At 49.5% G+C, this 25749-nt stretch overlaps 1 protein-coding gene across 3 annotated transcripts; it reads left to right on the plus strand.

Moving 5' to 3' along the window:
• The first annotated feature begins 41 nt into the window (after positions 1 to 41).
• Positions 42 to 22141, plus strand: LOC113901589. 3 transcript variants are annotated; one of them, XR_003513481.1, is made up of 5 exons: positions 42 to 1252; positions 1357 to 1440; positions 2710 to 4726; positions 6043 to 6353; positions 21835 to 22141. XR_003513481.1 is itself a non-coding variant. In XM_027556145.1 (2 exons), the coding sequence occupies exons 1-2, from the start codon at positions 1192 to 1194 to the stop codon at positions 3202 to 3204; spliced, it is 633 nt and encodes a 210-aa protein (XP_027411946.1). In that variant the 5' UTR covers positions 42 to 1191; the 3' UTR covers positions 3205 to 3458. The 3 variants fall into 3 exon arrangements, 1 of the variants encoding a protein (XP_027411946.1); XR_003513482.1 differs by lacking the exons at positions 42 to 1252; positions 1357 to 1440 and adding an exon at positions 2206 to 2449; XM_027556145.1 differs by lacking the exons at positions 1357 to 1440; positions 6043 to 6353; positions 21835 to 22141 and having other exon boundaries at positions 42 to 1329; positions 2710 to 3458.
• Positions 22142 to 25749: the final 3608 nt, after the last annotated feature.

Here is a 25749-nt window from a genome sequence, read left to right on the forward strand (position 1 = left end):
TGTCACATTTCAGCGCCTGCTGTATTTTTAAAGTTCTGTACAGGTAGGTGGCCCTAGCCATGGTCAATATCTTCACACTGTTTAAAAAAAAATCTATCAGGTACCAGGATGGGAATCTTCTCAGCACTAGTACTGGAGGCAGCTTCAGGTTGTGTCCCCGCCCTCAACTTTTTAAAAATTTTTCTTTCTAGAAATCTTTTAAGAACTCATTCCTGAGGTCTAAATAAAAAACGGTTTGCAGTTATTTACTCAAATCCTTTTCAGTGAATTCACACATAATTCTAACTTAAGGGAAGACTACAGTAAATTAGTTGTGTGTTTTGAAAATCATTTTTCTAGAATACAATAAACTAGGAAGTCTGAAAAAGCATTCTATTTTTAAGTGTCTTTTACTTTATCTCAATCTGCATCTCTTTGGCCTTTAAGAAGGAAAAGGAGGGCAGAACTGGAGAAAAAGTAAAGCTTAATAATGGGGAAACAGTATATTTTTCTTCAATTAATGATTAATTCCTCAGCTGGTGGACCAGCCGGTCTGGTCCTGGACAACAACTACAAACATGTGCCTGCACTACAGCTGCTCTCGAGGGAGGAAAAGTTGGTGGCGCTAGGGTAGATATCACCTACCGAAAATCCAGCCACCTCAGGTGGGAGGATGGAGGTGATGGTTTCCTGACCAGCAGAGAAATCTGCTCAGGGCCTGCCCAGCAAATGCTGCCTGAGACTTCTTTGCGAACAGCAGTGGAGTCCCCACCTCTCCTCTGCTATTAAGTCTGGAAATGATTTCATCCTGAGTCCCCACAGTTCGAACCTTTTGATGTACTTTGCGTGCATGTGTTTCTGTCACATACGTGCCACAGTGGAACAGATTTTGTTTTGACACTATTTTGGTTCATGATGTTATACTTTGACTATTTTACAATAATAGCCAATGTAAACAAACATCTTTGGGATTCTCAAATTATTACTTGTGATTCTTGGACATTGCAGCTCTGAGATACTGACGCATTCCTAGCTTTTTCCAAGGACACCGTATGTTAACATCCGTGCCAGCCTCATTATCCCTCCAGCCGGGCTCCGGGCTGCTTCCTAATGAGCGTTGTGCGGGATTACTTTGCACACTCGCAAAGTTGATGAAGGCACTGCCTTCTCCCAGGCTCGTGTGTGTACCCTGATGCAGTAAAACTGCTAAATATGGTGAAAGTGTTCTGGTGTTTCTTCCTCTATCGGCCATGTCAGAGTCCAGTCAGCCTGGGTGAGTGGAATTCGATTCGACTGGCAGGCCAACCAGTTCTACATTCATTTAAAGATCAACTTAAGGGGACTATGAGGGTAAGTTCATGATTTTTTTTTTTAAAGGCCTGAGTTCCTAGTACGTTCTGTCTCAGCAAGCCCAATACGCCATTACCTTTAAAATTATGTTTTCATCGGGAAAACGGTGAGGTGAGTTACAAAAAAAAAAAAAAATCTGTCCATTGGTGTCTCCGTGGGCTTGAATTTGAGGCCTCTAAAGCTACAGATGGGCCCTGGTTCTGCTAGATCCGTGGGTGGTGGGAAGGTGTGAATGGTTTCCGGTGGGGGGGTGGGTGGAGATGCATGCCCCCCACCTCCCCCACTTAAAGTCACACGCCGGCCCGGGAAGGTCGCCTAACCTGGTTCCAGGGCTTCACTCCCTCGGTCTCCACCCCGGCCCGGCCGCCGCCGGCTCCCAGCGCGACTGGCCCCTCGCGGTAATGAGAAGCAGCTCCGGGCCGGGCGCGCCAGGCTGGCCGGACGGCCTTTGCAATTCCAACCCCCATCCCCCGCCCCGCGTGATGCAACTGGGGGCGGGAGGAGCCTGCGGGAAGGCGGAGGTGGGGTGCGGAGGAGGGGGTGTCTCAAGGTCCTCCCGGCACATCTGGCGCGCTGGGGAGCGCTCGCCTCTCTTCCCCCCGGTTTTGTTCTCCCAGCTGTGTCCATCCCGCCCGTGACCCCCCGAGCGAGCCCTGACAGGTGATGAATGCGCGGCGGCGGCGGCAGCGGCGCGCGGGCCGGGCCGCGGCGGGGCCGGGGCCGGAGCCCGGGAGCAGACTCTCTGGCGCCAGGCGCGTGACGCCGCCCATTCACGCCGCCCGGCCGCCTTGTCCTCGCGGCGCCGCTCAGGCGGCTGCCATGGCAACCGCGCCGTCACTCAGCGCGCGCGCCCAGCTGATCAATGCCTGCGAGGCCCGGCCGGCCCCGGCGCGCCCCAGCCCCGCCGCTCGGCCTGCGCGCACCTGCAGCCGCCGCTCGTCTTAAGTTTCCAGCGATTTGGGGCAAGGAAGGAGGACCGAGAAGAAAAGAAAAGGGGGGCTGGTTGGGAGAGAAGAAAAAAAAAAAAAATACACACAATAAAAGCCAGGAGAGGGAGAAGAAAGAAATCTTCCTTGTGCAGAGGAGGCGTCATGTGGCTTAGAGGTTGCCAAAGCAAAAGGTTTTGCTTTATTTTGTTTTTGCAACCGAGACGCTCAGGGTGGGGACGGCGCGAGGGGAGGGCGGATGGGGAGAAAGTGACTGTCTCAGTGGAGGGCAAAAGTGATTTATTCCTTGGGATCCTCACGAGGAGGAGCTGGACTCCCCCAAAATACCTTTGAAGGGCCCCCCTCCCTCCCGCCCCCACATACTGCCCATCCTCGGAACCTTGGGAGGTTGCCCTAAAGAAAAAAAAATCAGATTTTTTTTTTTTCCTCCCAGGACGGCCCCCTCCCCTCGCCCTCCGGGAGGCTGGAGGATGGGCAGCCGGTTCCCGCGGCTCCCAGTCTCTGCGCGCGGCCGACCCGCGTCTGCGTCCTCATTACCACTACAAAGCCGGGCAGACGTCGCCTCTTTGCAGAGCTGCGCTTTCAGCTGCGAACATCAAGAGGCCAGAAAACATCCAAGTGGGCCCGAGGACGCAGACGCCGCCTCGGTCCTGGCTTTATCTCTAGGGAAAGTTCCATTTTAAGAACCAGATGCCAACATTCCCGGACAGTTTATGGTATCCGGATCCCTCGGGGTGCGCATCCGCGGCTTAGAGTGTTAGCAGCAATTATTTATCGTCTGCCCTGGAGAGGAGGTCCTGAACACGACTGTCCTCGGCGGACCCTGGGGGTGGGGGTGGGGTGGGGACACACGACTGTTCCCGATCCGGTTATCTGGTTTAGCAGAGTTTGTTGTGGTTTTCGAGGAAACAGCATCTGGGTTACATAAGGATTCAAGTTTTTGCTTTGCTTGTTTATTTAATACCTTGGCAAGAGGGAGCCCTCACTCTGAAACCAGATAACCGAATTTGGGTTTAAAACAGCCTTAGATGAGGGGCAACGAGAGGGGAAGAAAATGAATCAAACCACGAAAAGCAAACAAGGGGATGTTTATTTTTCTCCCTTTGGGTAGTTTTGAAGACCTGCCTAACCTCTTACTTCTCGTCGCGCACAGCTAATAAATTGCATTAACAAAGCACTTCAGCTACTACCGTGGCTTAGCGGACATCCCTCCCCCGCGCCACCCCCACCCCGGCCCTAATTCCTTCTAGGATTCGCGCGCGGTCCTGTTTGCCCAGAGATCTCAAGAGCACCAGGAAAAACGGCGTGCTAAATCCAATTTCTTTCAACCGTCTGATCTCCTTGTAGGGAGATCACCTTTCAGCCCCGTTCAAAGAAAGCAAAGTTTGGAAAGTTTGGCGGAGGAGCCGATTTAACTACCAGCACGGCAAATATTTAGTTACAAACGCTGTGAAGTGCCCAGATTTGTGGCCGCGTTTGGCTTTCACAAAGGATTTTCCTGTGACTTTTGTTCCGGTCACCAAATTAAAAAAGAAAATTAACTTGAGCGAGAGATAAGGGCTTGGAAAACAACCCCGGGCCGCCCGCGAGCTGGCGGGCGCGGGACTGGCGTCGCCGAGTCTGCGCCGCCCCGAGGCGCGCGTCGCGGGGGTCCGGCCCCCGCGGGGAGCCCGGGTCACCGCTCGGACCCCGGGCCGCCGCCCACCGTGAGCCAACCCTCGCGGCATGCAGCGCCGCGGCCGCCGGGCTGCCTCCCGGCGTCCGTGGGAAACCGCGGTAACCCTCTCCAGCCAGCGACAAGGGCGGGCTTGTCCGGAATCAGGCTGCATCTTAATATTATAATACGGCCCTCAAAGCAAAACCCAAGGCCCCGCTTACGAGTCTCTTAACAAGAAACACATTGTGCGCTTTTTTTTTTTTCCTCCTTTTTGGCCGAAGCCACATTGGCGCGCTGGCCACGGTACTGTGAGCCAAGTCCATGACTTCAGAGGGGAGGGACCCGCCTGCCCGCACCACGTGCGCGCTCGGCCCGGATGGCCACCCCGCCGCGCCCTGCCGCCCTGTCCCGCCGACAGGTCAGGGGCTCCGGCCGGGGCCAGGGCGCGCTCGGCGGACACGCGTCCTGCGCCCGCGGCTCTTCGGCCGCTGCCTTTTCCCGACCCGGGGAGGTACCCAGGAGGCGCCAGTGCGGGTAACTGATCGCTGGCCGCTCTAGCCGGCTGGTGGAGACGCTTTATTTTAAAATACTTTGACAGCCTTCTGTGTCCCCCACCCCCAAGTCCTTGCCTTGGGGCTTTTACTTCCAGGTTCTACCATCCCTCTTCCCTAAAAAGGACCTTCTCTCAACTGGAAATAGCCCAAGGTTCTGCAAGCCCTCTGACCCCTGTCATGTGTCATTGCTGTCCCTGTCCAGAGGAGGTGACAGGATCTAGGGCTGCATTTTCAGGGAGGTGAGTGCTGGGAACCTGTGGGGGCGCCCCGGGAGGAGCAGTCCTGGGCATCCACCCTCAGCCCGGTGGTGATCACGCTGTCTTCCCAGTGCTGCTGATGTCAGGACCCTCATCTGTTTCGATGCCAATGCTGCCCATCATCCAGGTTGAATTAAGTGGTCCATTTCATCTTAACCATTTCTGCCTTTCCTGGAGTCTTTGGGAAGAGCACAGATACATTACATTTCAAAGCAAAAAGGGAACCGTGATGACCCTCTTTATTTTAAAATTTTTATTGGAGTACATTTGATTTATGGGGCTTCCCAGGTGGCTCAGTGGTAAAGAATCTGCCTGCTAATGCAGGAGAGTCAGGCAGGAGACCTGGTTAGATAGCTGGAGGACAAGATCTGGAAAAGGAAATGGCAACCCACTCCAGTATTCTTGCCTGGAGAGTCCCATGGACACAGGAGCCTGGTGGGCTACAGTCCATGAGATTGCAAGAGTCAGACACCATTTAGCAACTGAGCTCCGGCATGCACACACACACACACACACAACTGATTTACAATGCTGTGTGAGTTTCGAGTGTACAGCAAAGTGAATCAGTTATACATATGTATGTATCCACTCTTTTTTAAAGATTCTTTTCCATATAGGCCATTACCCAGTATTGAGTAGAGTTCCCTGTGCTATATAGTAGGTTTCTTTTAAGTCTTTATTTTCATTTTCTTCTGTTATATATGTGTGTGTGCATGTATGTGTGTGTTAATCACTTAGTCCTGTATGTTTTTTTCGACCCCATGGACTGTAGCCCACCAAGCTTCTCTGTCCATGGGGATTCTCCAGGCAAGAATACTGGAGTGGGTTGCCATTTCCTTCTCCTACAGTAGGTTTTTTGTTTTTTTTTTTAGTTATCTAGTATATATATAGTACTGTGTATCTGTCAGTCCCAATCTCTCAGTTTTATCCTTCTAACCCCCTTATCCCCTGGTAACCATGAGCTTGTTTTCTAGTGATAGCCCTCTCTAAGGGGAGGTTAATCATTCACACTGAGTAAGAACAATCGTTTACAAGCTCATCACAGCTTGCCTGTTTTGCTGTTCACTTTGCCCCTATGAGTTAGGAGAGGCAGATGCTGCCTCCATTTTACAGACGAAGCCGAGGCATAGAAGGAGGACAGACGCCTCTGTGAGCCCACACTCCCTAGAACAGTACCTATGATGATCCAGAGGTGTGTGACCTTGACCCCAGGTGGGATGTCAATTACTTCTTTAACCTTGAAATTGGTTCCAGTCCTGCAGGGAATTTATAAAACACTTTGCTTTCCCCTTCCTCAGGTATTAACACTGAGGGACTGAGCCTGACTCTCTACTGACAGAAGTTCACCTCAGGTCTGAGGACTTCACTTCTTAGTGCGGGTAACCTTTACAGGCAGAGTCCTGGGGCCCACATCTCTAGAGATTCTGCTTAACTGGGTTTGGTGAGCGGCCAAGGAAACGCTGAGGAGACATGGATGCAGGTGGTGCGGGTTCCACACTGATGGAATGACAGGTAATCTGTGAAATCAGTCCTGCGGCAGGTGCGGTTGGCCTCTTGAGGACCCGTGCATTTGTTTTTGGAAAGCCGAAGAAGACAAGGAAGACAAGGGGTGTGTTGCATTTACCCCCATCTTTACTTTCTCCCTTGTTTGTTCTTCCTTCCTGATGTTCCAATATTCTTTCTTTTAGAAGGAAATTTAAAAAAAAAATTTTTTTTTTAATTTATTTGTTGGCTGTGCTGGGTCTTCGTTGCAGCACGTGGACTTTCTTTAGCAGCTGCAAGTGCGGACTACTCTCCAGTTGCGGTGCATGGGCTTCTCACTGCAGTGGCTTTTCTTGGGCAGAGCATGGGCTTTAGGGGCATGTGCTTCAGTAGTTGTGGCACGTGGGCTCAGCTGCTCCGAGACATGTGGAGTCTTCCTGGACTAGGGATCAAACCTGTGCCCCCCACATTGGCAGGTGGACTCCCAACCACTGGACCACCAAGGATGTCCTTTTTAAAATATTCATTTGGTCTTAGTCATGGCACGTGGGATCTAACTCCCTGACCAGGGATCAAACCCAGGCCTCCTCCATTGGGAGCATGGAGTCTTAGCCACTGGACCATCAGGGAAGTCCTTCCAATACGCTTTCTTTTATTATTTCCTTTCTTGTTCAAGGGCATCCTTTAGACATTGTTTAAGGGTAGGTCTGCTGGTGACAAGCTCTCTCAGTTTTCCTTCATCTGAGAAGGTCTTTTTATCTTCTTGATTCCTGATAGATGTTTTTGCTGGATCTAGACTTCTGGGCTAACCCACTCCAGTGTTCTTGCCTGGAGAATACCAGGGACGGGGGAGCCTGGTTGGCTGCTGTCTGTGGGGTCGCATAGAGTCGGACACGACTGAAGCGACTTAGCAGCAGCAGCAGACTTCTGGGATAGAATTCTTTCCGCATTTGACATGCTATGCCACTTTACTCTAGCCTCTGGTTTCTAATGAGAAATCTGCTGTTTCTCAAATTGTTTTTTCCTTCGTAAATAAGATGCTTTTTCTCCCTGTTCTTTATGTCTTCAGTTTTCAGAAACATGTCCGTGATGTATCTTGGCAAGGATTTCTTTGTTTTTCCATTTTATAGGTGTCTCAGCTTCTTGACTCTGTAGTTTAAGTCTTTTGCCAAATTAGAAAAATTTTCAGCCATTATTTCTTAACATACTTTATCAGCCCCTCCCTCCTTCTCCTCTCCTTCTGGGGCTCTGATGACAAGAATGTTAGATCATTTCTTATAGTCCCACAGGTTTGTGAGGCTGTCCTTGTGTGTGTTGGGGGGGGGCGGTGGTCTACTTTTTCTAATGGTCAAATTGGATTATTTCTATTTTTCTATCATCAAGTTTTCTACTTTGGCCACCCGATGTGAAGAACTGACTTACTGGAAAAGACCTTGATGCTGGGAAAAATTGAAGGTGGGAGGAAAAGGGGGATGAGATGGTGGGATGGCATTACCAACTCGATGGACATGAATTTGAGCAAGCTCCAAGAGTTGGTAATGGACAGGGAGGCCTGGTGTGCTGCAGTCCATTGGGTCACAAAGAGTGACTGAGCAACTGAACTGACCTGATGTTCAAGTTCACCAATTCTTTTCACTGTTTTCTCCATTTTGCTTTTTGAACACATCCAGTGAATGTTTTAGAAGGCACTGGCAACCCACTCCAGTACTCTTGCCTGGAAAATCCCATGGACAGAGGAGCCTGGTAGGCTGCAGTCCACGGGGTCGCTGAGCGACTTCACTTTCACTTTTCACTTTCATGCATTGGAGAAGGAAATGGCAACCCACTCCAGTGTTCTTGCCTGGAGAATCCCAGGGACAGGGGAGCCTGGTGGGCTGCCGTTTACGGGGTTGCACAGAGTCGGACACGAATGAAGCGACTTAGCAGCAGCAGCAGTGAGTGTTTTGCTTTGGCTATTGTACTTTTCATTTTGGAATTTTCCATTTGGTTCTTGTCTATATCTTTTATTTCTTTACTGAGATTTTCTATTTCTTCCACTTTTTGGAGAGTATTCAGAATTGCTCCTTGAAAGACATTTTTTTGTGTGTGTGGCTGCTATAAAATCCTTAATAGTTAACTCCAACATCATGTCAACTCAGTGTTGGCAACTGTATTCTTTTCTCATTCAATTAAGCTTTTCCTGTTTCTTAGAAAGAAGAGTGATGTTTGTTTGAAACCTGGACTTTTTGGGTGTTATGAAACTCTGGATCTTATGTACATCTTCTGTGAGAGCAAGTCTCTGCTGCCACTACCCTGGCTGGGGGCAAAGGGGAAGGGTTGGGGGAGGGTGAAGTCCTCTTGCTTCCGGAAGGGTGTGAATGCCCCAGCTCCCCACCCAACTCCTGCTGAGACCAGCCTGTGGGGAGGGGGAGCAGGGCCTGATTACTGCTGGGTGGGGGTGAGAGTCCAGGCTCCCATGTGATCTCTGTTGACACTCTTGAGGGGGCTGCTTGCCGAGGAACACCGCTACTCCCCACCCCACCATCTGTATTACCACCCTGTCGTGATGGGAGGCTGAGATGCAGGCTCTCCACTCGGCCTTTGTGATGGGGGTGGAGTTGGTGCCTCCCCTCTATCTGTGGTGCTTCTTTCGAGTCTCATAATTATTGTCTGAAGTTTGCTGTCTTACCAGGCTGCCTCGTTCCTGATCTGCTGCCTGAAAGTACAGGCTTTTCTTTTTCTTTTTCCATGTCCATTGATGCTTCTGGATACCTACTTCCCCAGCTCCTGATCCAGGATATAAGAAGCACAAAGAAAACCCAGGGAAAACATCACCATGTCCTTCCTTGGCCCCCAGAGTCAGCAGATAGTCTGCCCTTCTCTTCGCCTCTCAGAGTCTCCCGATGTCTGTTTTATCGCTGATCTCCAGGGTTCTTAGCTCTCCTTGGCAGGAGGAATGAGGAGAAGTACATCTACTCCATCTTGCCTGGAATAGAAGTACCAAATGTTTATCATTTAATGAAATAGAGAACATGAAGCAGTGGTCTCTGTTTGAAGAAAACTATTCACATTTCTTTATTGTTTGGATTTGCAAGTGCTTTCCCAGGTACGTTATTTCATCAAGTCCTGGATTTAAAAAAAAATAAAAAATATGATTTAACTGTTGTTTTCATCAAGCCCAGTCAGGCCCTGACAGCAGGTGTGTAGAGGCATCCTTACGTCTGATGGTTGTCGAGTCTCCAGTCTACATGAGTACTGTCCTCGCCCTTGGCTGTAAGAATTGCTTAGAATTCTTTTCAGTGGAGTCTGATTCGTTCCACTAGCACCGTCTGGGTCCTGGCTAGCTGGACAAGCTGGAGGGATCGTTCCCCTCCCATGCTGCTGTCACTCCGGCTCTATCATTTCTCCTTGGCAGATCCAGCCCCAGTTGCATGTCTGCTGGGCGCCTAGCTCAGGGGGGCCCCATGCCTGGGGGTTAATGTTCTGCAGGTGTTATCTTGGGAGTCTTAACAATTCTTTCAGTTGTGTTTTCTGAGTGGTACTTTTGATGGGAAAATGGAGTATGTACTGGGGGTTGGTGCCTGGACCATGTTGGGGTCCCATCTTCCTACCTCCCTGGGTTCTTGCCACTTGTTCCCTGCCTCTTGCTGACCCAACACTGCTCCTCTGTTCGCCGAAACCTAGGACTGGGGGCAGAAAGGCTCAGAATGGGTGAGTGTGGCCCGCATGCTGAGTTGAATACCAGGGCCCTGGGCACCTGTGTCTTTATTTGCCTAAGTATCCTTGTGACCAAGAGAATGCCATTAAATCACAAATGAACCTTGATGACAAGTAGAGAGAGATGTAGAAGACAAGAAGAAGTCTTTTTTCTGCTGTTTGAATGAGGTGGGGGTGCTGCACTTTTACTTTGCAGTGGTCCCTGAAAGTTATTTAGCTTGTCCTTCACCGATAGCTTTTGAGGTCACTACTTTCCACTTCAGTTCAGTTCAGTCGCTCAGTTGTGTCCGACTTTTGCAACCCCATGAATCGAAGCACGCCAGGCCTCCCTGTCCATCACCAACTCCCGGAGTTCACTCAGACTCATGTCCATCGAGTCAGTGATGCCATCCAGCCATCTCATCCTCTGTCGTCCCCTTCTCCTCTTGCCCCCAATCCCTCCCAGCATCAGAGTCTTTTCCAAGGAGTCAACTCTTCGCATGAGGTGGCCAAAGTACTGGAGTTTCAGCTTTAGCATCATTCCTTCCAAAGAAATCCCAGGGCTGATCTCCTTCAGAATGGACCTGTTGGATCTCCTTGCAGTCCAAGGGACTCTCAAGAGTCTTCTCCAACACCACAGTTCAAAAGCATCAATTCTTCGGCACTCAGCCTTCTTCACAGTCCAACTCTCACATCCATACATGACCACTGGAAAAACCATAGCTTTGACTAGACGAACCTTTGTTGGCAGAGTAATGTCTCTGCTTTTCAATATGCTATCTAGGTTGGTCATAACTTTCCTTCCAAGGAGTAAGCATCTTTTAATTTCATGGCTGCAGTCACCATCTGCAGTGATTTTGGAGCCCAGAAAAATAAAGTCTGACACTGTTTCCACTGTTTCCCCATCTATTTCCCATGAAGTGATGGAACCGGATGCCATGATCTTCACTTTCTGAATGTTGAGCTTTAAGCCAACTTTTTCACTCTCCACTTTCACTTTCATCAAGAGGCTTTTGAGTTCCTCTTCACTTTCTGCCATAAGGGTGGTGTCATCTGCATATCTGAGGTGATTGATATTTCTCCCGGCAATCTTGATTCCAGCTTATGTTTCTTCCAGTCCAGCGTTTCTCATGATGTACTCTGCATATAAGTTGAATAAGCAGGGTGACAATATACAGCCTTGATGTACTCCTTTTCCTATTTGGAACCAGTCTGTTGTTCCATGTCCAGTTCTAACTGTTGCTTCCTGACCTGCATACAGATTTCTCAAGAGGCAGATCAGGTGGTCTGATATTCCCATCTCTTTCAGAATTTCCCACAGTTTATTGTGATCCACACAGTCAAAGGCTTTGGCATAGTCAATAAAGCAGAAGTAGATGTTTTTCTGGAACTCTCTTGCTTTTTCCATGATCCAGCGGATGTTGGCAATTTGATCTCTGGTTCCTCTGCCTTTTCTAAAACCAGCTTGAACATCTGGAAGTTCACGGTTCATGTATTGCTGAAGCCTGGCTTGGAGAATTTCGAGCATTACTTTACTAGTGTGTGAGATGAGTGCAATTGTGCGGTAGTTTGAGCATTCTTTGGCATTGCCTTTCTTAGGGATTGGAATGAAAACTGACCTTTTCCAGTCCTGTGGCCACTGCTGAGTTTTCCAAATTTGCTGGCATATTGAGTGCAGCACTTTCACAACATCATCTTTCAGGATTTGGAATAGCTCAACTGGAATTCCATCACCTCCACTAGCTTTGTTCGTAGTGATGCTTCCTAAGGCCCACTTGACTTCACATTCCAAGATGTCTGGCTCTAGGTCAGTGATCACACCATCGTGATTATCTGGGTCGTGAAGATCTTTTTTGTACAGTTCTTCTGTATATTCTTGCCATCTCTTCTTAATATCTTAAAGATGCCCCTTAATGAACTATGCTTCCAAGGGTTCAATGAGGGTGTCATCCTTCCCAGGCTGGACCTGGGGAGGCCCTGTGCACCCAGGAGAATGCAGTGGGTGTGGTCCTGTGTGACTTCCCAGGCTACAGTCGAGGATGCCTTCTAGTTTCCATTTTGCTTTCTTGGCTTTTCTCTTACAGTCTCCATGGAAGAAATCTGGGTCTCTTGAGCTCCAGCATGCTTTGGGGAATCCAAGCTCCCTGCAGGGAGAGGCCACACAGAAAGAGCTAACCAAGGGAAAGACCAGTCCTGGTCCCCACGTCATCCCAGTTAAGCACACCACTGTGAGTTAAGGAGACACCTTAGATGTCCAACCTAGAAAAGCTTGAAGGTGACTTCACCCCAGCCGCTAACAGACCACATTCAGCTGAGAATCCAAGCCATAAGATTATGAGAGAAGGAACTATGGTCTGAAACCATTATGCTTTGGAGCAATTTGTTACACTGATGACTAAATTGCCACCAAAAGAGAAACTAGAGATGGGTGGGGGGCGCGGGGCTTGGTGGTGAATCAGGGTTTCTAAGTGTAATCTTACGTATGCCTTGTAGCTGTAATCATTGATGACTTATTTCGGCTTTCCCCCCCGAAAGTTTCACAACAGATGATTTACAATACACAAAATAAGTGTATCTCCACTTTTAACAAAAACGCCTTACTTTTAAAAAGTGTCTGATGTTGTATTTGACATCGTGGAGCATGTATTCAGGTATACAGTGTGAGTCTGGCTTCCCCAGTGGCTCAGTGGTAAAGAATCCACTTCCCAGTACAGGAGCTGCAGCAGACATGAGTTCGATATCTGTGTTGGGAAAAACCCTGGAGGAGGAAATGGCAACCCACTCCAGTACTCTTGCCTGGGAAATCCCACGGACAGAGGAGCCTGGCGGACAGGTCCATGGGGTTGGACACGGCTGAGTGTGCACACACATAGTGTGGGTCCATTTTTAACCAATCAGAATCCCTGATAACCTTCCCCTAATGTATAGAGTTTATCACCATAATGGATCACTATATGTTTTGAACCCAAACCAAGTAGGATAAATGGGCTGACTGACTCCAGGGCCCTGGAGAGGACGAAAAAGCTGAGCGGGAGAGGAAGGTGACCATCCGTGGACCCCTCCCCCCCAACCCCAGCCTTTTTGGGATGGGATTAAGAGCATCTGGGGCCCCCAGACATTCTAGAAACTGTATCATAGAAACATCTCATCACTTCTCAGCATCAAGATCTTAAGGTGATTTTGGTGTTTTCTTTACACGTCATGGATTTGAGTGTGGAGCCATCGGGCTTCCTAGTTGGGCCCAGGTTCTTCATCCCATTATCTCACTGATTTGACTTCCAGGGACCCCTGGGGATACTGTTTTCCCCCTGAAAGACCCTGTTGGCATGAGGACTTTAAGGTTGAGTACCGAGAAAGAGGCTGGAGCCCTCTGACAGTGGCTGTTGGCCATCTGTCTTCCTGTGATACCATCTCAGGGTGGTCATTTCTGGTCCTGAGACTGGAGTCAGGAGGGGGCTGGTGCAGCTACAGTTCATGAAGTCCTGCCCAGAAGCCCTGAGCCCTGCTTTCCCAGAGATCTTGGCCTGATCTCCATAAACCCTATAAGACCCTTTGGGTGGGACCAGCTCGCTCCGCTTTCCCAGAGATCTTGGCCTGATCTCTGTAAACCCTACAAGACCCTTCAGGTGGGACCAGCTCGCTCTTCATTTCACCTGGCAGGAAACTGCCCTGTCATCCATCCTGTCGATGCAGCCAGCAGGCGGGAGCCAGAATCTGGGCCTGTCCTGTTTGACGTCAGTCTCCTCTCTGTGTTAAGTTACTTAATAAGACTTTCTCAAAGTGTATTCAATCCATTTAACTATCATCGCGAGAAATGCTTGCTTAAAAAAGAAACGCTGACAATGGATATTTTACAAGCATTTGAAACATAACATTTTGAAATAAAATATTCCTAACCATCCTCACCATGTCTTAGGGTCCCAGTGAGCTGATGGTCGCCGGTAGGAACAAAAGCCCACGCATTGTAGGTGGGGCTAGAAGAAGTGATGCTGAGACTGGAGCATCCCTGAGCGCAGGTGGTCCTCAGAGCAGCCTCCCCATGGGGAGCCCCCAGCACTGCCACGCATGGTATGTGATGTGGGGAGAGCGCAGGCTCTGCTGACTGAGAATCCGGATGGTAACAGCACCTCACTCTGGATGGCATTTTAAACATCCTCTGCCACCCGCTACTCCTTTTACCTTCAGTTTTCCTTCCCCAGCATCAGGGTATTTTCCAATGAATTGGCTCTTTGAATCAGGTGGCCAAAGTATTGGAGATTCAGTGTTCGTCACATACAACACCTGGAAGAACGTAAATGCTCTGTAAACACGGCTGGCGGACAAAATGCAGCCCACATTTCAGGTGCACAGTGAGTACTTTTTAAGTGTGAGTGAGTCCCTGTACTTTACCTGGTAAGTCTAGTCTAAGCCTTCTCAGTAAATATCACTATCACGGCAGCAAGTGCTCCTTATGAAAGAACTAAGACATCCATAAAGAAAAAGAAACTGGCACTTAAGTTTACTAAGCTCTGACTAGTTAAGATAACTGGGAGAGAAGATGTCTTTCACTAAACTCGTAGAATTCAGAGTAAAAGAGTTCTAATTTGAAGTCCTTGGGGACCAGAATGGCCAGAAGTGAACTTCAGAGGGTTTATTTAAAAAGCTGCAGTTTCAAAGATGGACAGGTCCACGGGCCCCTCCCACCTCTCTGCACAGGCCAGCTTGTTGTTTCCGTTACAAATTGATTTCCACGGTAATACCCCCGGAGGCCTGTCTCCCACGTGAGATAGGAGTCTAGACTCCAGCATCCCCCCAGGTCACGTCTGCTGATCCAGGCCCAGCTCACGCACAGCTCAGAGTCTGTTTCTCGCTCCAAGTCCAGAGTGGGTGCCAGGGATGGGAGGCATCTTTCAGGCACTTGGTCTCTGCTTGATTCAGTGGCTCAGCCTTACTCACCCTGCACTTCCAAGGCGTCTGGGCTCCTCTGCACAGAGCCAGAAGCGGGGAGAACTTGGAGAGCCCTGTGGGGAAGCGCTTGGCTGGATTTATGGATCAGGCCTGGACTTGGCTCCGAACACTGAACTTATCCCCTGGGCTGGACTGCGATCTTCCAGCGTCAGCACTGCTGACACTTGGGCTGACGGTTCTTTGTTGTGGGGGCCGTCCTGAACAGGATGTGCCCTGGCCTCTCCCCACTAGTAGCTGTTCAGTTGCTCGGTTGTATTCAACTCTTTGTGACCCCGTGGACTGCAGCCCACCAGGCTTCCCTGTCCTTCACCACCTCCCAGAGTTTGCTCAAACTCATGTCCATTGAGTCCATGTTGCTATCTAACCATCTCATGGTTAACCAGCCACTACTCCTTTTATCTTCAGTCTTCCCCAGCCAGCATCAGGGCCTTTTCCAATGAACTGGCTCTTTGCATCAGGTGGCCAAAGTATTGGAGTTTCAGTTTCAGCTTCAGTCCTTCCAATGAATATTCAGGGTTGATTTCCTTTAGGTTGGATTGGGTGGATCTCCTTGCGGTCCAAGGAACTCTCAAGAGTCTTCTCCAGCATCACTTCCCACTAGCTCCTCATAGAAATCCCTCTCTCTGCCAGTGGTGACAACCAAAGATGTCTCCAGACATTGCTAGATGTCTCCTGGGGACCGCGGAGCAAAGTCACCCTGGCTGAGAACCACTGTCTCATGGCCCCACCTGACTGCAGCGAGGCTGGGAAAGGTAGCCCAGACATCTGATTGGGAAGAAAAGAAAGCTCATTTAGATCCTGCCAGCCAGTCTCTCTTTCTCAGTGACCTTCGACGGTTCTTCTGGTGCTGTGGGGACACTGGAGGGGCCCAGTGCAGAGCCATTTCTATGGGTGAGGGGGTGGGTAGCAGAGCCTGAGGGATGGGACAGGAGCTGCACAGGACAGGGGGGGCATCTGGAAACCAGCTGCCAGTGTGATCAACAGCCCTGAGTGTTTACTTGTGAGCAGATGAAGAGGAAATGACCAAATGAAGAGGAATATCCCCATCATTCTCAAACACTTACTTAAAAGATGTGACTGAGTTCCCAGGCTGCCCTGGGGTGGGAATGGAGGTGACTGGCTGCCGTGTCACAGGGAGGGTGCTTTGATGTCCTTGTCTTACTTGAGGACCCTTGAATCGTGCAGAAAGCAGAATGGATTGGGGTTCCCAGAGGTAAAAATCTGGGATTTGCTGTCTTCCCGGGAAGGGGCTGTCATCTGGAAGCCCGGTGAAAGGGTTATTCCACCGCCCACGTGGCTTGCTGCGTGTGCATGTGATTATGCCTGGAAGAGGAAACATGTAGGAAGTTGTTTTCATAGCTTCTTTTTATTAGCATTTATATGAGTTAATGAGCATGCAAACAGATCTGGCAAAAATGTCGGTAGTAAAACAACCAATATGGTCTTAAAGAGGGAAGTCACCAGCTTGTGAGTAATCAGATCTTACCTTAGCTGGAAAAGAAGACAGGTTTTCCAAGCTCAGATGTGCAGCCACTGTGAGTTGTGGTATAGTAAAGTAGAGCTCAAAGACAGGTTCCCTCCCACCGACCCACCCATCCACCCACCCATTCACCCACCCATCCATCCATCCACCTATCCACCCACCCATTCACCCACCCATCCACCCATTGATCCACCCACTCACCCATCCATCCATACACCCACCCATCCACCCACCCACCCATCCACCCACCCATTCACCCACCCATCCACCCATTGATCCACCCACTCACCCATCCATCCATACACCCACCCATCCACCCACCCACCCACCCATTCACCCATCCATCCACCCACTCACCCATCCATCCACCCACCCATTCACCCATCCACCCACCCACCCATCCATCCATTCACCCACCCATTCACCCATCCTTCCACCTATCCACTCACCCATCCATCCACCCAATAATTCACCCACCTACCCATCCATCCACTCACTCATTCACCCACTCACCCATTCACCCATCCATCCACTCACCCATCCATCCATCCACCCACCCACCCATCCACCCACCCATCTATACCACAGATCCATCCAGTATTTACTGAACACCTACTTCAGTAAAGTAAAGTATCAGGTACTTTTCCAAGAACTTGAGTATCATCAGTGAACAAAATTGATAACCATCCTGACCACCAGGATGTTACATCCTATTGGGGAGAGATAAAGAAACAAAATTGTTGAGTAAATCACAGAGGTTATTAGAAGATGATGAAGATTGGCAATAAAGCAGGGATGGGAATGTGCAGTGCCAGTAGCAAGGTACAAAAGTGACCATTTCAGATAGGGTGGTCCTGGTAGGCTGCATGGAGAAGGTGACATTTGAACAGAGCCTTGAAGAAAGCGGTCTCCCCAGTCACATTGCTAGAACTTGAGTACAGTAAAGGAGGAGAGGGCCGGGCACTCATTAGCCTGTACCTGATCCCAACAACAACCCAACAGAAACAGCTACAGATTTAGGGGCTCTGCTTTGGTGTGAGTCAGAAGCTGAGACTCAGAGAGGTTAAGTAACAAGTCTAAGGTCACAGAGCCACTGAGTATCAGGGTTAGGGAGTAAAGCCCGGGATGACAGATACACTTTCTGTGCACTTTTCAGACAAGTATGGGGAAAATAGTGAGGAAAGTTATTCTCAAGTGGAAGAGGGTAACAAAACTCATAGGCCACATTTCCACGTCTGCTCAGAAATTGAGGGTCGTCTAGGCACTGGTGGGACTTGGCTGTTTTGTTCTTGATAGCAGAGCTGGAGAAAAGCCAACTTGAATGATTTGGAGGCGTCTGGAATCTATGGGTTTGTAGATCCCCCTCACCCTGCCTCTACCTAACCTGAGGGTAGTGAGAAGATTAGGGCTGAGAGTACTTTACACTTTTTCACAAGATTCCTAGGCAATCCTGGGATCATGTTTTAGGGAACTCTCCTGGGATCCCCAGCTTCTTAGCAGAGGTAGAAAGATGATCACAGAACCTGCATGTTAGGTAAGATCTCCCAGGTGATTCTTATGGCCAAAAAGTGACTAGAAGTGGCCATTTTGTTATCCCATGAAGGTTCCGACTTTGGGGACATTGAAGGAACTATAGGTACTAACCACTCAGACTTACCCATTTCCATTTAAATACACAGCTACTCATAATCAAAGTCAATTAGTTTATTGACTCTTGAATGTACGCCATACAATAGTCACACAATGTCACAGTGCTTAGTCACTCAGTCGTGTCTGACTCTGTGTGACCCCATGGACTGTAGCCCACCAGGCTCTGTCCATGGGATTTCCCAGACAGGAATATTGGAGTGCATTGCCGTCCCCTTCTCCAGGGGATCTTCCCAACCCAGGGTTCGAATCTGGGTCTCCTGTATTGCAGGCAGATTCTTTACTCTCTGAGCCACCAGGGAAGCCCTCATACAATATTGGACAGGACAAATTAAAAAAAAAATATATATATATATATATGTATATATATATAAGCAATGCTTATGTTTTGCTAGTGATAAAATTCTGGTTTTTATTTTTTATTTTTATCTAACACTGTTTCTGTCTACGCATGTCTTTAGTCCTGCTTATTGCTCTGGCTTCATCTCAGGCAAAGTTCTAGAAATCCAGTATTAACAGGACTTTACTATTTGGTGACAGCCATGCTGCTTTGGCCCCTTGTGGAACCTTGACCTGATTCGTCCAGCTCTGCCGTCCCCTCCCCGTCCCTCCAGGGAGGCCTGGCCACGGCTGCCTCAGCTGTTTTGGTTGCCCTCTCTCCGGATTTCTCCGGGTGAGTGACTCAGCATGACTCAGCATTTAGGGGAGCCAGAATATTCTGCCATGCAGCCAGCATATGGTGAACATTCACACTGCTTAGAAAAATCATTGTAAATGAAACACACAGGAGAAAAAAAAAAGGCCCAGATTTCGTCACACCCAAATGAGAGATTGGGTCAAGGAGGAGGAGGAGAAGTTGAGAAAGGGCCTTCCGGCTGGGGCTGCAGAGCAGAGCGGCTGCCTCAGAGGTGAGCTGGGGAGAAAGAAGCAATGACACCTGGTCTTCCAGGTGGAGAGGGGCCCAAGTGGCCCTCCAGTGAACAAGAAGACAGCTGGCCACAAAAAAAACCAGTGCAAATGCATTCATTTATTGTGGGGGAAAGTACCCTTTATTCCCAACTTTTAAGCTCAGTGAATCTTTAGCTTCTCTTCGTCCCTTTTTCTTTCTCAGTGGCATGAAGGCATGGCTCTTTAAAAGGGCCACCGGGCCGCTGACACTTGGCAGTCTCTCCAAGTGGGATTTTGAGGCTGTGAATCCTGCCGGGAGGGCCCTTCTGACACCCCTCCTTGGAAAGCTGGCGCAAGCTCTCAGACGGTTTCTAGGGTCATTGTGTTAAGCCTCTGGTTAAAGAACAGCCTCTTTGAAGCAGCTGGTTTGGGCTGGCCTCCTCGTCCCGGGATGGTTTCTCGGTATTTGGTGCTCACGTGACTGAGAACATACACTGGATTCCTCGCCTTTTAGAGTCTGCTGTTTTCTTCGTCTGAAGTAGCTTGTTATGCTTCAGAAAAATTTTGCTTTTTAGGTCATAAAGTGGAGCTTGAAAACTGGAAGAGGCTTTTTTTTTTTTTGCATGTGTATTTTTTGTTTTAATGTCTTGACTCTGTGCTGAATGCTTGAAGGGTCTTGGAGCAAGAGATGGGAATTTGAAGCTGGCGTGGAGAGGTTCTGTAGGATGTCCAGCTCATGCTAAGGGAGCAGCATTGAAGGGTCAGTCATTGAAGGGTCAGTCTTGGGCTCGGGGTTAAGCCCTGAGGCAGATGGACTGGATGGCTTTCAGGTAATCACTCTCTCTCCTGCCAACCTGGTTTGGTTCTTTGAACAACAGCTAATGCCCTTGGAAGATTCTCACAGAATAAGCTCCCTGAGAGCAGGGCCTGGTTCATCCTTTATACCCCGGTACCCCAATACCAATGGAGAAGGAAATGGCAACCCACTCCAGTGTTCTTGCCTGGAGAATCCCAGGGATGGGAGGGGAGCCTGCTGGGCTGCCATCTATGGGGTCACACAGAGTCGGACATGACTGAAGCGACTTAGCAGCAGCAGCAGCATCCCAATACCAATAAAGAAGGAAATGGCAACCCACTCCAGTATTCTTGCCTGGAGAGTCCCATGGACAGAGAAGCCTGGCGGGTTACAGTCTGTGGGGTCACAAGGTTGGACACGACTGAGCACGTATGCACCTCTGTGTAATATATAAATAGATAACCAACAGAGACCTACTGTATAGCACAGGGAACTCTACTCAACATTTTGTAACAACTCATAAGGTAAAAGAATATGAAAAAAAATACACCCACGTACTGAATCACTTTGCCGTGCACCTGATCAGATCAGACCAGTCGCTCAGTCGTGTCCGACTCTTTTCGACCCTATGAATCGAAGCACGCCAAGCCTCCCTGTCCATCACCAACTCCCGGAGTTCACTCAGACTCATGTCCATCGAGTCAGTGATGCCATCCAGCCATCTCATCCTCTGTCATCCCCTTCTCCTCCTGCCCCCAATCCCTCCCAGCATCAGAGTCTTTTCCAATGAGTCAACTCTTCGCATGAGGTGGCCAAAGTACTGGAGTTTCAGCTTAAGCATCATTCCTTCCAAAGAAATCCCAGGGCTGATCTCCTTCAGAATGGACTGGTTGGATCTCCTTGCAGTCCAAGGGACACTCAAGAGTCTTCTCCAACACCACAGTTCAAAAGCATCAATTCTTCGGTGCTCAGCCTTCTTCACAGTCCAACTCTCACATCCATACATGACCACTGGAAAAAGCATAGCCTTGACTAGACGAACCTTTGTTGGCAGAGTAATGTCTCTGCTTTTCAATATGCTATCTAGGTTGGTCATAACTTTCCTTCCAAGGAGTAAGCGTCTTTTAATTTCATGGTTGCAGTCACCATCTGCAGTGATTTTGGAGCCCCCAAAAATAAAGTCGGACACTATTTCCACTGTTTCCCCATCTATTTCCCATGAAGTAATGGGACCGGATGCCATGATCTTCGTTTTCTGAATGTTGAGCTTTAAGCCAACTTTTTCACTCTCCAGTTTCATCAAGAGGCTTTTGAGTTCCTCTTCACTTTCTGCCATAAGGGTGGTGTCATCTGCATATCTGAGGTGATTGATATTTTTCCCGGCAATCTTGATTCCAGCTTGTGTTTCTTCCAGTCCAGCGTTTCTCATGATGTACTCTGCATATAAGTTAAGTAAACAGGGTGACAATATACAGCCTCGATGTACTCCTTTTCCTATTTGGAACCAGTCTGTTGTTCCATGTCCAGTTCTAACTGTTGCTTCCTGACCTGCATACAGATTTCTCAAGAGGCAGATCAGGTGGTATGGTATTCCCATCTCTTTCAGAATTTCCCACAGTTTATTGTGATCCACACAGTCAAAGGCTTTGGCATAGTCAATAAAGCAGAAGTAGATGTTTTTCTGGAACTCTCTTGCTTTATTGATGATCCAGTGGATGTTGGCAATTTGATCTCTGGTTCCTCTGCCTTTTCTAAAACCAGCTTGAACATCAGGAAGTTCACAGTTCACATATTGCTGAAGCCCAGCTTGGAGAATTTTGAGCATTACTTTAAATTACTGTAAAGTACACCTGAAACTAACATAATATTTAAAATCAGCTACACTTCCATTTAAAAAAAAAAGTTTTCTACATCAAAAAGCATTCACCGATTCTTCCTCTGAAACAAGGGATCAAGGACTACCCTGGTGGTCCAGTGGCTAAGACTCTGTGTTCCCAATGAAGGGGGCCTGCGTTCTGGCCTGGGTTCGATCCCTACCGCCAGGGAACTAGATCCCTTGTGCCATAGCTAAGATCTGTTGCAGCCGAATAAAAAGTAAATAGTAAAAAAATCATAGGATGCCATTTGAAAAAAAAAAAAAAACATCAGTGTTTCCACTTCCTCCCAAATCAGCGGGAATGTGGCAACGAGAAGACCTGCATGTGTACTGAAAAATGTTTGCTGAGCAAGGGGTCCCAGGGAGAAGCAAGAGCTGAAGAACACGGCGCTGAACGGAAGTGCCGACATCCACCGCTGAGCAAGGACTGTGAAACCATTGACGGATGGATCTTGACCGTTAGGGAAGAGATACCAAATGTTTTTTGATCCTGTCAGGATCAAGAGAAAAAACCAGTAATTGAGTGATTACTTAAAACAAAAATTAATTTATTTTAATTGGAAGCTAATTACTTTACAGTATTGTAGTGGTTTTGCCATACATTGACATGAATCGGTCATGGGTGTACATGTGTCAGTGATTGCTTTTTAAAAACATGTGACAGTCACATGGCCTGAGTTTCATTTTGTTGTTTAATTTTTAACCGATTGTACTTCCTTCCAGCTTGCTACTGAAAGAAAAATGTATCTAGAGGTGACCTGCTGTTTACTAGAGTAGAGGGAAGACAGCATGGGACTTCTAAAAAGCTGTCCCAGTTTTTCTTACATTGCACTGTTCCCCTGCCCCTACCATGTAAAGCCTTTTGGAAATTTGAGTAAATGTCAGCTCTGGTGTTTGTCCCATTCCCCTTCCCTCCACTACTATGGACTGGGTGTTTGTGTCCCCCACAAATTCATTATGTTGAAGCCCTACACCCCAATGTGATGGTCTTTGCAGGTGGTCCTTTGGGAGGTGGTCAGGATTAGATGAGGTCATGCAGGTAGGGCCCTCATGGTGGGCTCAGTGTCCTTCTAGCTAGTGGGTAAAGAACCCACATGCAGTGTGGGAGATGTGGGTTCAATCCCTGGGTCAGGAAGATCCCTTGGAGAAGGAAATGGCAACCCACTCCAGTATTCCTGCCTGGAGAATCCCATGGACAGAGGAGCCTGGCGAGCCACAGTCCAGGTGGGTCAAGAAAGAGTTGGACACGATTGAGGCAATTAAATAACAACACCGATGACAAAGAGGAGGCACCAGGGAGCCTGAGGCCCCCACCCCACGTGAAGAGTGGCTGCAACCCTGAGGAGGGCAGAGGGCTCCTGCCAGACCCTGCACCCGCTGACGTCATGATCTAGGACTTCCAGCTTCCAGAACTGTGAGAAGAAATGTTTGTCTTTTAAGCCCCAGACTGTGCTGTGTTTTGACACCAGCCTGAGCTGCTGCTGCTGCTAAGTCGAGTCAGTTGTGTCCGACTCTGTGCGACCCCATAAATGGCAGCCCACCAGACTCCCCTGTCCCTGAGATTCTCCAAGCAAGAACACTGGAGTGGGTTGCCATTTCCTTCTCCAATGCATGGAAGTGAAAAGTGAAAGTGAAGTTGTGTCCGACTCTTAGCGACCCCATGGATTGCAGCCCACCAGGCTCCTCCATCCATGGGATTTTCCAGGCAAGAGTACTGGAGTGGGGTGCCATTGCCTTCTCCCAGCCTGATCTACTACCCCACAAACACTCCCCACCTCAGTCCTGGGTCCCGGCCCTCCCAGGGCCTTTCCGTCTGGGAAGTCGTGGCTGCCCGGGGTCCAGGACCAGACATCTGACCCCTCGCCGCTGCCCCTGCCTCCTGGGTCGTGTCCCGACTCTGACCCACAGGTCGTGCCCTGGCCTGTTGTCCAGCCTGAGCTCCTGTCCTGCTTACTTGCTGCCCCTGGGACACCGGTTTACTCTCGTGCTGGGTGGGGGTTTGCTGGCGTCCATCCAGTTCTCTGGAGCTCCCTTCACACCCCCTGAGGGTGGCCCCATGTGTGGCCTCTCAAATGTCACTTTCTCTGGAATCTTCTGTGGCCCACTGGGGCCCCCTCCCTCAGGGCCGTCTGCACTGGACTGGGCTGCTTCCTGCTCGAGTGCCGTGAGCTCTTCAGCAGAGGGTCTGCCGTGGCCTGTGACCCCGATGGGGAGCTCTGACCACAGACCCTTCGGGCAGAGCGGTGTCCAGGGGACAGGACTGCCCCGTCTCCACCGGGGCACTAGGGCTAAGGCTCGAAGTGTGGCCTTGACCTCAGCGCTGCTGGGGTTATCAGGGATGCCAATGATCAGACCTCACTCCAGAGATGAATCAGAGGCCCTGGAGAGGGGCCAGAGGGTTTGTGCTGATCGTCCCCCTCCCCGGAGGGACTAGAGGAAAATGTGAAGTCCAGAGGGTCTGGCAGTCTCCTCCTCCCCCTCCCCCATCCCCTGCCCACTTGGGTTTCAGCAGAAGCCTCCAGACCCACCAGGTGAGACCCCCATGTCCTAAAGGAACCCTCAGAGGAGCTAGATTGTCACCCATCACTTAAAACCAAGGGTCCACCAGCCCACTGGAGATGAGGCCAGACCAAATTTTGGCAGAAAGGGAGCTGAGTGTCCATCAGTGGTTCCAGCTAAAGGCTGATCAGCGACTGCCTTGGGTCCTGGGCTGCTGGCCAAGTGCACCTGATTGGACTGGGAGGCTGCGCTAATGAGGGCTGGTGGGGAAAGAAAAGGAGGCGGAAATGCCAGGTGAAAGTCTGAGACTCGAGTGGAGGACGCTGCCTGGAATCCTGGTGATGCTGGCTGCTTTGTCAGGCCTGGACATTTAATTTGTCGTGTTCGTGGACTCGCAAAATGTTCCTGCCAGAAACGAACCCTGAAGGTCATTTTGTGCTGTTCCTAAAATTACAGTTGAGAACAGAAGTCTCGGCCACTCTTACCTCCCTGCAGCCTCTGTTCACCCTGGGCACTGGATGCTCTCAGAGCCTGGAGGGGAGGGGGGCCTCTTCTCCCCTAGGCTGCTAGGGGGTGGGGGTGAAGATCCAGGGGTGCCAGGAAGTCATCAGAGTGGTTATGCCAGTTCCAGTAAGTCTACCCTGGTTGTTGGAGGCTTTCAAAGAACTGAGGATATGTAACTCCTTTATACTCCTGATTTTTGCCCATTTCTTGGGCCAAAGGGAAATTTGCACTCAGTGCCCACTCTATCCAGCATTTGCTGTGCTGAGAAACCAAAAACGTCACGGGGCTCCATCTCTGCCTTCCTCCAGGGAGCTCACAGGCAGGGCCACTCAGGGGGCAGACGTGCATAACCCAGCCTCCTCCTCAGCCTTGATGTACCAAGCAGCAGTGTCAGGACTGAGGTCACCACGTGAGTCACTCTCCAAAGCAGGACGTTTGTGACCAGAGCCAGGGATACCATTCACAGCCAAGGACGACCCCACAAGCAGGCGTGAACTAAGACCCTCCTGGGCAAGTGAGGGGCAGGCTCGCCTCCCTGGGAACTGGTCGAGGGTAGTCATGAGGGATTGCCGTTGTCGTGTTGCAACCGAGCAAAGACACAGCACACAGCAGCTGCCAAACGCTGTGCTGACCCTTGTCTGTGTTCAGCAGAGAGGTGACGGCCACGGCCTTGTGGTTAAGGGCAGGTAGGATTTGATGTAAGAAAAAGCAGAGAAATTACTTTGCCAACAAAGGTCCATCTACTGAAGGCTATGGTTTTTCCAGTAATCACGTAGGGATGTGAGAGTTGGACTATATAGAAAGCTGAGCGCCCAAGAATTGATGCTTTTGAACTGTGGTGTTGGAGAAGACTCTTGAAGAGTCCCTTGGACTGCAAGGAGATCCAACCAGTCCATCCTAAAGGAGATCAGTTCTGAGTGTTCATTGGAAGGACTGATGTTGAAGCTGAAACTCCAATATTTTGGCCACCTGATGTGACTCATTTGAAAAGACCCTGACTCTAGGAAAGATTGAGGGCAGGAGGAGAAGGGGACGACAGAGGATGAAGTGGTTGGATGGCATCAATGACTCAATGGACATGAGTTTGGGTAAATTCCGGGAGTTGGTGATGGACAGGGAGGAGGCTTGGTGTGCTGCGGTCCATGGGGTCGAAAATAGTCGGACATGACTGATCGACTGAACTGAACTGAACTGACAGATTGGCATGG

Source organism: Bos indicus x Bos taurus, chromosome 11 (genome assembly GCF_003369695.1).
Source record: "Bos indicus x Bos taurus breed Angus x Brahman F1 hybrid chromosome 11, Bos_hybrid_MaternalHap_v2.0, whole genome shotgun sequence".
In the NCBI taxonomy this organism is placed as follows: Eukaryota; Metazoa; Chordata; class Mammalia; order Artiodactyla; family Bovidae; genus Bos; species Bos indicus x Bos taurus.

What these genes read in the sequence shown, in the direction of transcription:
- LOC113901589 (XM_027556145.1), top strand. Translation starts at nt 1,192, where the DNA reads ATGGTGAAAGTGTTCTGGTGTTTCTTCCTCTATCGGCCATGTCAGAGT. An exon ending in AACTTAAGGGGACTATGAGG is followed by an intron (nt 1,330 to 2,709) that starts GTAAGTTCATGA and finishes TTTTCCTCCCAG; the next exon opens with GACGGCCCCCTCCCCTCGCC.